The 15,444-nt window shown below is 48.2% G+C and overlaps 1 protein-coding gene across 3 annotated transcripts in view; it reads left to right on the forward strand.

The window, feature by feature from the left end:
• Positions 1–15,444, forward strand: part of NFYC (nuclear transcription factor Y subunit gamma) — a 187,005-nt gene that overhangs the window by 149,789 nt on the left and 21,772 nt on the right. For all 3 annotated transcript variants that reach the window (XM_086956550.1, XM_086956553.1, XM_086956552.1), the window contains exon 9: positions 1,791–1,850. In XM_086956550.1, coding sequence (XP_086812676.1) covers positions 1,791–1,850 — 60 coding nt within the window. The remainder of the gene's footprint in view (positions 1–1,790; positions 1,851–15,444) is intronic.

Genomic DNA, 15,444 nt, shown 5'->3' on the forward strand with positions numbered 1-15,444 from the left:
GCCATTAAAGCTTTTATGGAGGGACTCAAGAGTGATTCCTCCTAGACACCCGCCTTCACCTGTCTGGAATCTGAACGCAGTTCTGACCAGACTGATGGGACCACCTTTTGAACCTCTACACTCTTGTGAGATACAATTTCTGACATGGAAAGTGGCCTATCTAGTAGCGATCACATCGCTAAGGAGAGTTAGTGAGCTTCAAGCCCTAACTATTCAAGAGCCTTTCATACAGATTCATGCTAATAGGGTAGTGCTACGTACCAACCCAAATTTATGCCTAAGGTGGTATCACAGTTCCACATTAATCAGACGATAGAACTGCCAGTATTCTTCCCAAATCCAGATTCAGTGCCCGACAGAGCTTTGCACACTCTAGATGTTAAAAGAGCTCTCCTGTATTACATAGACAGGACAAAGGATTTCAGAAAGACTAAGCAACTGTTTGTTGCCTTTTCACCACAACACAAAGGCAACCCCATTTCCAAATCAAGTATAGCCAGATGGATTGTTAAGTGCATACAAATTTGTTATCAAAGAGCTAAACGCACATTAACAGTTCCCCCAAGAGCGCATTCAACACGCAAGTTAGGGGCATCCATGGCTTTCCTAGGTAACATTCCTCTAGAGGTTATATGTAGAGCAGCCACATGGTCCACCATACATACATTTACCAAACACTACTGCGTGGATGTACACTCCAAACAGCAAGCTGCTGTAGGACAGGCTGTTCTCAAAACTCTTTTTCAGACTGCTGCAGCTGGCACAGGCACCCACCGCTAAAAGGGGGACTGCTATTTATTCTATGCACAGATATAAATTCAGCAGCCCCAATGCCTCGAACGGAATATGCTACTTACCAGTATTCATCTGTTCTTGGCATGTAGGGCTGCTGACATTCTTATCGCCCACCTTCCTCCCCGGTGCCTGTCGCAGCTGTAGCACTCAGAATTAATCTCAAGCATGGACATCACTTACTGTATCATACTCCATCTCTGCCACAATGGCGAAAAACAATCTGAGGATGGAGAGGATGCCCATGCGCGCACTAGTCCAGGGGAGGAGCCACCTATCTCGTGATACTTCGAAGACTCTTCCAGGACAACAATGTGCAATCATCCCAACCCAACACTAGGCGGCGATCTATGCACAGATATGAATGTCAGCAGCCCTACATGCCAAGAACAGATGCATACTGGTAAGTAGCATATTCCTTCAAACTACTGCAACAGATGTTGGTGGTCGCCTCTAAGGGAGAAAAACTGCTATGCAATCAATGCAATAGTGTGTGGTCTGCAGCCCATATGCCTCGAACGGAAAATGCTACTTACCAGTATGCAGCTGTTTTTGGCATGTAGGGCTGCAGAGCCACACACGCCCACCCGCCTCCCCGGCTACCTATATCTGTTTCAGTAATATCTTAATTAGATACACAAGACATGGACATCTTTTTCTGTACTCCTACAACTCCATCATTTCCCCAATGGCGAAAACAATCTGACAATGGAGTCGATGCCCTTGCGCACTACGATCTACAGGAGGAGTCATCCAACAGACAAAGACTCTTCCAAGACAACAAAGTGTAATCATCCGGGCCCACCACCAGATGCCCATCGATGCAATAGTGTGTGGCTCTGCAGCCCTACATGCCAAGAAGAGATGCATACTTGTAAGTAGCTTTTTCCTTTTCATTTAAAAATGTTTTTTTTGTGTCACTAAATGATGATTTTTTAATTTATTTTTTTAAACCGAACATATATTGGGATTTTTAATCATACTCCCTTGCTCTGTAGATTACACAAGCAGAGGTGCAGTCAGGACAGCAACAGTTCAGCCAGTTCACAGATGGGCAGGTAAGATGTCTTAAAACCAATGGTTTCCTATTTTTGTGATGAAATAAATTGAACAATACAAAGCGCATTAAGTAAGCCCCTTTCTGAGTAAAAGAGCCATTTTCCCCTGTCGATTAAACCAAAAAGTATACAACTGAATGACCGCATTTATAATGTAAAATATCTTTATCTAGACAACAGTTTCTACAGAATGTATGAATCTATTTTCAATAGGCTCACTTCATATCTCTAGTTGGTGCTGCTGATGATGGCTCTAACTTTATAGACTCTCCTGGATATGTTAAAGAAAGATTTGCCTTTTAATAATCACATTCAATGCAACACCTACTTGCAAACTATTTTCCTTGCTCAATCTCAATACACCATGAAGAAATGCTTTGTGACTTTGCTTTGGCATCCACGTAATAATGGCCAGCTCTTAATGTTCGAGGCATGTGGGCTGCTAAATTCATATCTTAGCATTAGATCGCCGCCTAGTGTTGGGTCCGGATGATCGCACATTGTTGTCCTGGAAGAGTCTTCGAAGTATCCTGAGATAGGTGGCTCCTCCCCTGGACTACAGTGCGCATGGGCATCGGCTCCATCCCCAGATTGTTTTTTTCCGCCATTGGGTTCGGATGCGGTCTCGACGTCTCTCTATCGGAACCGAGAAAACATAACTTTAAACGGCCAAAAGGCCTTGTATTCTTTACGTCGGTATTGTTTGCGTGCGGTCTCGAGTTCTTCCGTCTCTCGGAGCCGGAATCAGCGGAGTATTTGCACTCTTCGGACATCGAGGCCTTCTCATCGCGACTCGACAGCGACTTTACAGCATGGAGCGGAGTCCGTTTAAGCTCTGTCCGCTCTGTGGGTCCAAATACCCACATATAGACGTGCACCCGGTCTGTAACAAATGCCTTTCACCAGACCATAACGAAGACAACTGCAGGGCCTGTGCGAGTTTCAGGTCCAAGAAGACACTCAAGATTCGGCGCGCGGTGCGCCTTGAGGCCAAACAAGCGGCCCCGGATCCAGAAAACATCTTCGACGACCAAGAAGAGGAGGACCAGAGCCATCATCTTCAAATCTCCCCGCCCGAGACGGAGGTCGAGGCAGATCCGGAAGACGACGACGTCGTGGGTCAAGGCCTTGAATACGTCGACGAGGTAGGGGACGTCGAAGAGGTTTATGGGGCCGCGGAAGATAGCTCAGGGGACGAGCTATGCCCCGAAGTTTACGGACATAAAGAGCGGGTCACGGGATCGCCTGTCGGCCTTACCCAAGACCCCGTAGCGCAAGCCACGGCCCCGCCTTCAGGCCCGGCCACGGACATACTTGCTGCGCAGACGGTATCGAAACCGAAACTGAAACCTACGGTATCGACTACACCTAAAATGGCCGACCCAAAATCGAAACCGAAACTTAAGGACTAGAGCGTCCCTAAGATGGCGGCCGTACCACCAAAAACGACTAAACCCGCTGCTTCATCGACTCCGTCGACCTCCGGTCCACAGAAGTCGAAGAAATCTGTCGATTCCACAGTGTCGAAATCGGCGCCAGAGGAGGGATCCTCTAAGAAGGGTGGCACGCACAGGTCAACCGCTGCGACGCCGGCAAAGCCCGCCAAAGCCAGCAACACGGCTCCAGTTCCGACTGGGACTTCGTTTGTCGGACGCGTGGTAGAGACAGAGCCGTCAAAGTCACACGGATCGAAGGCTGGCACATCTGCGCATCGGTCCAAGGACTCTGGGGCGGCGGATGCGGCATCATCGTCCAAAACTCAGAAGGGCCAACAGGACGTCGGATCCGAAGGCAAGGTCAAGGCCTCCTCGTCGGTGCCGAAGGCCACTGTAAGTGACGCGTCCCCCATTGCTTCTTCACTACAAAGAATTAGGGAGAAGGCCTCTGCTTCGTCGGCGCCGACGCCATCGCCACAGAAGGCGATAGACATTCCGGTCAAGCCTGCGAGTAAACTCCTCTTCCTTCTGCCGCCAAAAGAGGCGCCGAAGGCCTTTTCAACAAAATCGACGCCAAAGAAGTCGGATTCTTCAACGGCAGGGGCACTTTCAGGTCGAGTACTCTACTCAGAAGAGGATTCTGAGCGTTTTATCGACGCAGAAACGGGCAAATTGACCCTTTGCAAGAGGAGGATCACTTCACAGCCGATTGACTCCTATGTCATCCCCCTGAAGAAGAAAAAGTTTCCCCAGGACGCCTCAGGCCTCATGGAACCTATCCAGCCCCCTCCAAGAAGGAGCCCAACTCCTTCTCCAGACCACTCTGAAAGTGAGGGATATGATGAAGATGACCAATACACTTTCCCAGTCAATGAACCAGATGCACAGCCAGATTCATATGATGACATTGGTGACCAAGGCACCCAAAATGTGGGACAGGACCCACAGCCTTTCAGTACACGTGCATCCCCAACAGAGGATTCTGCAGGTTTCCATGCACTCATTGAGAGGGCAGCTGCTAATCATGATGTGGACATGCATGCTGACCCAGTTGAAGAAGACTTTCTATTTGACACTTTTTCAGTTTCTGAAAGAACTGTAAAGACACTGCCTATGCTCAAAGGGGTCCTCAAGCATGCTGCGGACATCTTTAAAGAGCCTACCAGGGCGAGGGTGGTCAATCCACGTATTGAAAAGAAGTACAGACCAGCACCTGCAGACCCTGCATACATTCGGGGACAGTTGCCGCTTGACTCCCTGGTGGTCGCAAATGCCCGAAAAAGGGCCAACTCCCAAACAACGGGTGAAGCTCCTCCCCCGGATAAGGAGTCCAAAGTGCTAGAGGCAGGAGGCAAAAGAGTAGCTGCGCAGGCTGCCAATTTCTGGCGTATTGCAAATACACAGGCACTATTGGCACGTTATGATAGGTCGCATTACGACACCCTAGAGCAAATGTGCAACACCTGCCTCCGCAGTTTCAAGAGGGCACCAAAATGATTATACAGGAAGGACAACTGATCTCCAACGCGGCCATAAAGTGTGCACTTGATGCCGCGGACACAGCCGCTAGGACCATTAACACTAGCGTCATGCTGAGACGACAGGCGTGGCTCCGCATATCGGGGTTTAAACCTGACATTCAAACAACCATACTTAATCATCCAGTCAATCCTGATAGACTGTTTGGTCCAGATGTTGACACCACCCTAGAAAAAATTAAAAAAGACACCGAAACTGCTAAGTCTATGGGGGCCCTACAATCACAACAGTTTCGTGGCAATAATTTTCGTCGCTCAGGTGCACGTGGAGTCACCAGAGGACAGATGGGTCAGCAGTCACAATTCTCTAGAGGTGGAGCACAATCCTCGTACCCCAAACAGAACAAGGGGGGCTACAGAGGAAACAGCACCAGAGGACGCGGCAGAGGGAACAACTCACGCTCCTCTACCCCAAGCAAACAGTGACTCTCTGTCACTGCCCCCCGACCACTTAACACCTGTCGGGGGGAGACTACAGCAGTTCCTGCCCGTCTGGTTAAACATCACCACAGACAGGTGGGTGCGACAACTTGTCCAGTACTGTTATTGTCGAGAGTTAAAATCCACTCCACCCAACATTCCACCAAGGCAAAGGCCTATGTCCGCAGAGCACTTGCACTTATTGCAGCAGGAAGTGGTGGTGATGCTGCAAAAAGGAGCAATCGAGCTCGTGCCAGTGGGGGAGGAAGGCACGGGGGTATATTCCCTGTACTTCCTTATTCCAAAGAAGGACGGATCTCTCAGACCAATTCTGGATCTCCGTCCCCTCAACCTGTATATACTGTCAGAACATTTCCATATGCTTACACTGCAACAGATTCTTCCCTTGTTAAACCAAGGGGACTTCTTAGCAACCTTAGACCTCAAGGATGCTTATTTCCACATTCCACTACACCCGTCGCACAGAAAATACCTCAGGTTCACTATCCAAGGCAGGCATTATCAGTTCAAGGTCCTACCCTTCGGAGTCACCACAGCCCCAAGGGTGTTTACCAAGTGCCTGGCGACAGTAGCAGCGCACCTCAGGAGGCAGAACATCCATGTCTACCCCTACCTGGACGACTGGCTCGTTCAAGCCAAGTCGGAACAACAGTGCGCCGCGGACATGTCGACTACCATTCACCTCCTTCACGACCTGGGTTTCTCGTTGAATTACCCAAAGTCGCATCTTCAGCCGGCACATGTCCGGCAGTTTCTAGGTGCGACAATCAATACCCGGACGGCCAAAGCTCAACCAAACCAAGTCAGGTTAGACAGCATGCAGTCTCTAATCCAAAAGTTCAGACCAAAACACTCACTTCCAGCGAGAGTGTTCATGCAGTTGATAGGCATGATGGCCTCCTGCATCTTCATAGTCCCTCACGCACGGTTGCATATGCGCCCGCTCTAGGAGTGCTTAGCAAATCAGTGGACACAGGCTCAGGGACAATTAACAGACCTAGTGTTGGTTACCAGTCGGGCATACGACTCTCTGCATTGGTGGACTCCACACAACCTTTGCAAGGGCCGACTGTTCCAGGAGCCAGTGCCACAGATTATCCTGACAACGGACGCATCTCTCCAGGGATGGGGAGCTCATCTGCTCACTTACACAGTGCAGGGACTATGGACAACGCAGCAACAGAAGATGCACATCAACTATCTAGAACTGATGGCGATCTTCATGGCGCTCAAGTCCTTCATTGTACATCTGTGCAACAAAGTAGTGTTAGTCCGGACGGACAACATGACCGCGATGTACTACATCCAAAAGCAGGGGGGCACCCACTCACCGCAGCTGTCTCATCTGGCTCAGAGCATGTGGAAGTGGGCCATTCAGAGGAACGTCTTCCTCATGGCAGAACACCTCCCAGGGAAGGACAATCAGATGGCGGATCTGCTCAGCAGATACAGCCATCAAATGCACGAGTGGGAGATACATCCATCAGTACTCCAGTCGTACTTCCAAAGGTGGGGTCATCCAGAGATAGACCTGTTCGCCACAAGGGAGAACGCAAAATGCCAAAGCTTCGCCGCCAGGTTCCCACACCCGCAATCGCAGGGCAATGCGATATGGATGAACTGGTCAGGCAAATTTGTGTACGCTTTTCCGCCAACACCTCTGATACCACTGGTGGCGAGAAAACTAAGGCAACACTCGATGACACTCATCCTAGTTGCTCCAACGTGGGCGCGCCAGGCCTGGTACACCACGTTCCTCGAACTCTCAGTGGTACCGCATCAAAGACTGCGCCTCACGCCCAGGCTTTTGACGCAGAACCATGGAGAAATTCAGCATCCAGATCCGCAACAGCTCAACCTAGCGATCTGGCTCCTGAAGTCTTAGAGTTTGGATACCTCAACCTACCTCCTGAATGCATGAACATCATCAAGGAGGCAAGGAAGCCAACAACCAGAGCATGCTATGCTGCAAAATGGAAGCGTTTTGTCATTTACTGTACAGCCAATGACATCAACCCGCTAGATGCATCTATCCCTAACATCATTTGCTATCTGTTACATCTTTACAAGTGCAAGCTAGCGTTCACTTCTATTCGGATACATCTATCCGCCATCGCGGCTTACCTTCAAAATAGGCAGCATCTCTCTGTCTTCAGGGTGCCTGCCATTAAAGCTTTCCTTGAAGGTCTGAAACGAGTCATTCCCCCAAGAACACCGCCAGCTCCGGTGTGGAACCTCAATGTGGTCCTCACCAGACTGATGGGACCACCATTTGAGCCACTGCACTCGTGTGAACTACAATTCCTAACATGGAAAGTAGCTTTCCTAATTGCTATTACGTCACTGAGGCGTGTTAGTGAGCTACAAGCGCTCACAATCCAAGAGCCATTTATTCAGATTCATCCAAATAGGGTAGTGCTACGTACTAACCCCAAATTCCTTCCGAAGGTGGTGTCACAGTTTCATCTCAACCAAACTATCGACTTGCCGGCATTCTTCCAAAACCCACAAACGGTGGCGGAAAGAATGCTCAATACGTTAGACGTACGGAGGGCGTTGATGTACTACATAGACAGGACACAACACTTTAGGAAAACAAAACAACTTTTTGTTGCCTTCTCACCACAACACAAAGGCAACCCGATTTCCAAAGCAGGAATAGCCAGATGGATTGTTAAGTGCATGCAAATCTGTTATCAAAAGGCCAAGCGCACTTTAACAATACCCCCAAGGGCGCACTCCACATGCAAATTGGGGGCATCCATGGCTTTCCTAGGGAACATTCCTTTAGAGGACATTTGCAGAGCAGCCACGTGGGTTACACCACATACCTTTACAAAACACTACTGTGTTGATGTGCATTCCAAGCAGCAAGCGGCTGTAGGACAGGCTGGTCTCAAGACACTTTTTCAGGTTTCTGCAGCTGGCACGGGCAACCGCCGCTGACGGAGGGACTGCTATGTATTCTATGCTAAGATATGAATTGAGCAGCCCACATGCCTCGAACTGAATATGCTACTTACCAGTATGCATCTGTTCTTGGCATGTAGGGCTGCTAACATTCATATCGCCCACCCTCCTCCCCGGTGCCTGTCGCAGCTGCAGATATACTATTGTATTCAATCATTAGCATGGACATCCTTAACACTTTTCACTCCATCTTCTGCCACAATGGCGAAAAACAATCTGGGGATGGAGCCGATGCCCATGCGCACTGTAGTCCAGGGGAGGAGCCACCTATCTCAGGATACTTCGAAGACTCTTCCAGGACAACAATGTGCGATCATCCGGACCCAACACTAGGCGGCGATCTAATGCTAAGATATGAATGTTAGCAGCCCTACATGCCAAGAACAGATGCATACTGGTAAGTAGCATATTCAATACAATGGCTCTATAGCAAGGACTTTGAAAAGAATAGGGTAATAATTTAGAAACACCTTGGGTAAAGTAAATCCAGGTTGAATGTTTTAAAGTATCTAACTTTAATGGTAAAATATATAAGGGTGAAGTGAACTAAATTTTTACTAAGAACTGGCTTTTTGTGAACCTTCTCTTATGGTTATCAACTGCAATATAAACACGAAGGAGAGGAGTATCTCAAGGTAGGGTAAAAGATGAGAGGTTGGACAGCATAGTAAACAATAGCTTCAACCTCTGGCATCACTCATAGGTGGACTTGTATGTCTCCTAAGAGGCCATAGTTAAATGTGTGAATAGTCTAGGCTCATTAAGCGTCCAAATAGATTTTACCTATAGCACTCTACATCTCAACTTTCCCTCTTATAGCTTACAGATCAGCATAATCCATGCAATTTTTCTTAAGCCTTCTTGCCCTATATAGCTTCCAATTGACCTTGATAATTTGTCGTTGGGTCTCCCTTCACATTGACCTGGTAGATTAGGTCACAGTGTTAATGATATGTTTGAAACTTCCATCTGTTCAAGAGAACCGAATTAGCAACCTGAAGCTAGCCTTTCAAATTATCCAGAATTGCATTCTTTATCGATTTATATTCTTAAATCGTTCCCCGTTGGAATGGGACTTTGCTGTAATACATGTGTACACTGTTTTGCCATAGCACCTTGTTCAGCCTGTTTCTCTTTATACAAACCAAACTCTAACCAGTGAGATATGAAGGTCAAGGACCTCCATTCCACCTGATGCTTGTAGATATTAAATTGTATACAACACGTAAGTGTGAGTGTATCCTTTGGAGCTCTTCTCTCAAAATACATAATGTACTTGATTTTTCTTTTTCTCCCGAAGATTACTTGTTGCTACCGGTTGCCTATTCCGTACTTTGAGGGATAAAATAGCAATAACTTATTTATTCTGTTTACAATACATGGAATTCTATATTCCATGTATAATCATCACTCTTTAATTTCTTTATAATATATGACTTGTGACGCACCCAGTTGTCGAATAAAAAGACATCAGAACTCTACTATTCTAAGTTTACAGTTGAGGTTTAACGTCACAATGCCTGCTGCCAGAGCCAGCTGCTGAGGTGAAGGTCCGGTCAGATCACGGAGTATAGTAGCTGTTTAAAGAAACAAAAACAGATTTGCTATTCATTCTTCTGCTCTATTTTATAACTTACAATGATAGGCAGAACATGTTTATTTGTTGCACTCCTTAGAGAAAAGCTAGAATCTTTCTGCATGTTTCTACTCATTCCGTGCTACTGCAGCTTTTTTTTATGATACTGTTGACCCATCCTTCTGCCAAGGGCAGAGGAGGTTCACCATTCAGATGTCTGTCTGCCATCCTCAAAACTGACCTGTCACAAACACAAATTTAACAGCTAACTGTTGTTCCTCACCACTGACATTCAGAGCTACCACCCCTAGGTAGGAGGAATAAGAAAAGACCAATACAAATTACAGAACTAGCCTTCTAGTAGCACCAGATGACTCCACTCAAGATTGCCACCCAACAACTCTCCAAGCGGCAACTTAGTGAGATTTCATTCTTTGATAAAGTAACTCTAGATTGTGGCCTACCCTTAGCAACTAGAGAGGAGGCCCATTTTCTCTTCAACTTTCAGGATAAGTGGGACAGAGAGAAGATGCATTTTCTCTCATGCTCTGCTTTTGTGAAGAACTGATCTGCTTGAAGAATCCAGTCACTGCATTTGTTAATGTGGCATGCCTTGAATGGGATTATAAGACCTGTTTCAGGGCTGTGAGCTAAAGCAGCTCTATACTGAATCCGTAATTTCAGCAGCTGTTTAGTGGCAGACATCTATTAAAACTTTGCCTTGAATGGCTGCAGGTCATCGGGAAGAACACAGAATAGACAGTGAGTGTCAATACCTATGTGGCTGCTTCTGTCCAGGTGGTCAAGTGATTTTCATGATGTTACAGGTGATGTTACAGGTGATCTAATACTTTTCTCCTGAATACGCTGCTTAAAAAAACACAAGACCAAGTGAAATGAGCCCTCAAACAGAGCATTTCATAAGAGATGGGGATATTTACTCTACCCGTTTTCCAAAAATAGATGGTTTAAATGAACATAATTCAGAGCTTGAGCTCCAGTCTTTCTTGACATATTTCTGCGAGAGTGGTCTTTCTCTCCTTTGATCATATTAGGCGATTTTAACATACCCCCTTGCTGTGTGTGGACCTAGTATGCAGGAAGATGACCCTTGAGCTAATATAGAACAGACCCATTTTATTCACTCCCATCAGGGGGACTTCTTAATTTTTTTGTTAACAGAATTTAAACTTCTTAATCTCCTTAAGAAAGGAAGAGCTTTATTAATCTAATTTAGTACCCACTTTTTAAGTGAAGAGTTTGTAGTTCAATTATTGAATTTGTGTCTGCCCTTATCTTTCCACATCTTATCAAATTAGAGTGGAATTTGCGTGGCGATCATAACCCGCTCCTGACTGTACTTGAGAGGAGTGATTTTGGGGCCAAGAAAACGTTGCTAAATAAAGAACCACTGTCTATAGGCACATGGCTGCCGCATTAGATGGGCTAATGCAATTTCAGAAGCCTTCCTACGGAAGTTGATTCAATCCTATAATAAAGTCTTTGAAGCTTGCTTACAGATAGACCCTTGACCAAGTGATTCTTGACTCCTTTACTAATATCTATAGGAAAGCTCCCACCTTTGGTCCCCATCTTCAGATACTTTTTTTTCGCCGTTAGGTCTGGATCGTTACCAAAGACTTCCAGAGTTTTGGAAGTGGAATCAAGCAAAATCAGTTATTCAACGAAGAATCAAGTTTTCAATGACACCGGACTATAGGTCAGGTACCCGGAGCAACGAGGGAGAAGTTATAACGAATAAAACCTCGACGTTCGGAGAATGCGCTCACAGGGGGCTCCTTGAGCGCGGGGATGGACAAAACACTGTTCAAGTTTTGCACCAATTGCCACCACAAGTACGCCCAGAAGGATCAGCATCCAGTTTGCAACCTCTGCCTGCCGCTCGACCACAGAAGCGAAGACTGCAATGCCTGCTTGGAGTTTACACCCAGAACCCTCAGAGTAATGGAGAGGCCGAGAAGGGCGAACCATAACATGCAGGGGCCACCTCCATCACTACGATACTTGGTCCTCTCCAGTGGAGAAGAGGACAGCATCGCCGAAGCACCAGAGAACTGCACGCTCGCCTAGGTCCATAAGACGTAGAAGGCGGTAAGGGAGTAGTCGACCCCTAAACATCCAGGCAACACTCGAAAGAGAAGCAAAAGCCCTAAGCGACACTCGAAGTGAAGCTAAGTCTTCGAAGGGAGCTCTGCCGCCTAAACACTCGACAAAAGCAATATCCTCCAGGGACAGTCAACCGAGCGGATCCTTCGAAATGGACTCCCAATCGGCGAAAACCCTCAAAAGCCCGTCGAAGGTTGCCCTCGAGAAGGACACCTCGGCGCCAAGGAAAGAAGGCCCGACATGGTCGTCGACTGCCTCGAAGAGAAGTGCTCCAACCCACGACCCCGAAACATGCCGCCGAGATGGAGAGGAAGAGGAGGAGGCTCGAGGCCGAAATGGCAAGCATCCTGCAGCGGAAAAAGGACTTAGACGAGAAGATGAGCCAATACACCATCCCGCGGTCGAAGTCGAAAGGGACCACGAAAACCAGAACCAGTCGAGGAACTGGGGGAAGAAGACTACTATTTCGAGGGAGAAGGCGACAAAGATCTGCAATCCCACTGGGACTCTACGTCCTCTGAGGCACAAGACGTGGAATGGCAAGATCTCGACCACCGAATCGCCGGAAGAAGACGTAGACACTTTTGCAGCGTGAATCTTTCTGGATTCACTATGCTGTGCATATTCTGCAATCTGGTGGTTGGGTCTGGAATCGTAGTCCTTTTTTTAAATTAAAAAAAAAGAATGTTGTAGCTTAGGTGGTCGTCGACGTCCCACCATTTGGTGTACCTTCAGTGACGTTGGCATGGTTCCGGTGGAAGCTCCCACCCTTGGGCGCCATCTTCGGATTCTTTTTTCCGCCGTTGGGTCTGGATCGTCGCGTGAAACTCCAGAAGATTTGGAGGAGAAAAGGAGAAAATACTGCAACTTTTCTACAGAAAAGACCTGAGAAGATTGGGAGAAGACCATCAGAGAGGAGACGACGAAGAAGGGGAAGAACCTCGAGATCTTCGACGTCCTTCGGAGAATGCGCACACTGGGGGCCCCCTGAGCGCTGGGATGTACAAGACACCCTTTAAATTCTGCAGAAACTGCCACCACAAGTTCGCGCAGAAGGACCAGTACCCTGTCTGCAACCTCTGCCTGCCAATCGACCACGAGAGCAAAGACTGCAACGCCTGCTCCGTCTTCAAGCCGAAGACACTCCCGGTGCGAGAGAAGCAGAGGATAGCTCACTACACGATGCAGGGCAAAGGCCAGGCCCCAACGCTTTACGAACTGGGCCTCTCCACCGACGATGAGGACAACATCGCCGAAGGTCCAGATGACTTCACGGTCGCAGAGACCGATAAGAAAACGTCTGACAAGGTACGAGAGTCTACGACCCTGAAAACCTCGACAGGGCCTCGAAAGCCTGAGGCAGACTCGTGGAAATCAGAGTCCAGAACCTCGAAGGGAGTACCAGCGCCGAAAACTTCGACGACCGAAGCTGCATCCTCCGAAAAAGAGCCCAGCGGATCCTTCGAGAAGGACTCCCGGGCGCCGAAGACCAGCGAAAAGCCAAGGTCGTCGAAGCAAGCCCCTGAAAAAGGGACTTCGACTTAGGAGAAGGAGCCGAAAAAAACTTCGACGTCTATTACGCCATCTAACAGAGCAGCTGAAACGCTAGACGACGAGCAGGCCGCACAGTTGGAGAGGAAGAAAAGAAGGCTCGAGGCAGAGATGGAGAACATCCTTTAGAGGAAGAAGGACTTCGAGGAAAAGATGAAAAGTTTCAGGATCCCCTCGAAGCCAGCGACTGCCGTCGCCGAGGTGCAGGAGCACGAGGAGTTCAACGTCGAAGAGCCGACAAACTCCGGAGCCCTCGGAACACGAAGAGGACCTCTATTACACATAGGGTGAATATGGGGAGCAGCAGTCAAGCTACGGCTCAGGATCCTCGACGGCCCAAGACCTGGAATGGCAGGACACCGAGGCCGGAAACCCGGAGGAAGCTGTGGAGACATACCCCTCGAGGCCTTCGCGAAGGCTGCAGCAGCTTATGGTGTTAAGCTGGAAGAGAAGCCTAAAGCAGACTTCCTGCTGGAAACATTGCTCCCCACGCAGACAAAAAGCCAGTTCTTTCCCATGCTGAAAAGTATCACAGACCAGGGGAAGGAAGCGTTCAAGGACCCGGCTACATGCAGATCAGTCACGCAGAGGACAGAGAAGAAATACAAATTCTCCTCCCAGGACCCTCCTTACATCAAGGGGTCCGTCACAGCAGATTCGATAATCACTGCAACGGGCAGAAGAAGGGCCAACGTCCCAACAACATCTGGGCCACCCCTGACAAGGAAAGCAGGAGGATGGACCTGACTGGCAGAAAAATTGAGAGGAATGCCGCAATGCACTGGCGGATGGCTAACTCCAACTCCCTCCTGAACAGGCACCAATACCAGCATTGGGATGAGATCGGCCAATTGCTCAAGCACCTCCCAGAGCAATACCTTCAGAGGGCATCACACCTTGTGGAAGAAGGGGAAATCATTGCTAACTCGTGCCTGAAGACAGCCTTGGATGGGGCTAAAACATCCAGCAGACTGATGGCTATAGGCATCACAGAGAGAAGGCAAGCCTGGCTCAGGATCTCAGGCTTCAAAACTGAGGTTCAGAACAACATCATGAACACACCTTTCAATGGAGAAACACTGTTCGGAGCCCCAGTTGATGAGAAACTCACCCAACTGAAGAAAGACAACGAGGCGGCAAGGTCCATGGGGGCCCTGCAATTCAGGGGGATGAGAAGAGGCACTCCTACGCGGAGGCCGTACGGAAGGGGTGGAAACCAGCAAGGACAATCGCACCAGGCGTTTCACCAGGGTCAACAGAGTGACAACCAAGGTCACCAGGGCCAGCAGAAGCAAAACTGGAACTATCAGAACAGGGGCCAGTCCTTTCGAGGAAGAGGAAACGGACGGGGCCAGAGAAGTAGAGGTGGTGAACAACCCCCCTCTAAGTGACTTCACACGGAAAAAGGTGCTCACCCACTCAAACCCTCCGGGGAGGAGCACGGGAAAACAAAGAGGAGACTGCTACACAGACAAGACACAAAAGAAAATGTAACACCAGTAGGAGGCAGGCTGAGATTTTTTCTCCAGGAGTGGAGAAGAATAACCAGACAAGTGGATACTCAACATCATACAGTTCGGATACTGCATAGAGTTGGAAAAGAGACCACCAAACAGAAAGCCAAAGAAAATAGAGCACTCTGGAAGAGAGCTGCAATTGCTCCAAGAGGAAGCTCAAGAACTCTTCCTCAAAGAGGCCATCGAACCGGTCCCATTCAAAGAACGGAACAGGGGAGTGTACTCCACTACTTTCTGGTGCCAAAAGTGGACGAAAGCCTAAGACCCATCCTGGATCTACGGTTCCTAAACAAATATGTAAAGACTCAAAAATTCAAGATGACGTCCTTACAAGAGGTCATCCTACAGATTGTCCACCGTAAACCTCAAAGATGTATCCCTGTACATCCCCATGAACAGGCAGCACAAGCACATGAAAAGATTCACAGTAAACAAGGA

The sequence above is a fragment of the Lissotriton vulgaris genome, chromosome 2_1, assembly GCF_964263255.1.
Source record: "Lissotriton vulgaris chromosome 2_1, aLisVul1.2, whole genome shotgun sequence".
NCBI lineage: Eukaryota > Metazoa > Chordata > Amphibia > Caudata > Salamandridae > Lissotriton > Lissotriton vulgaris.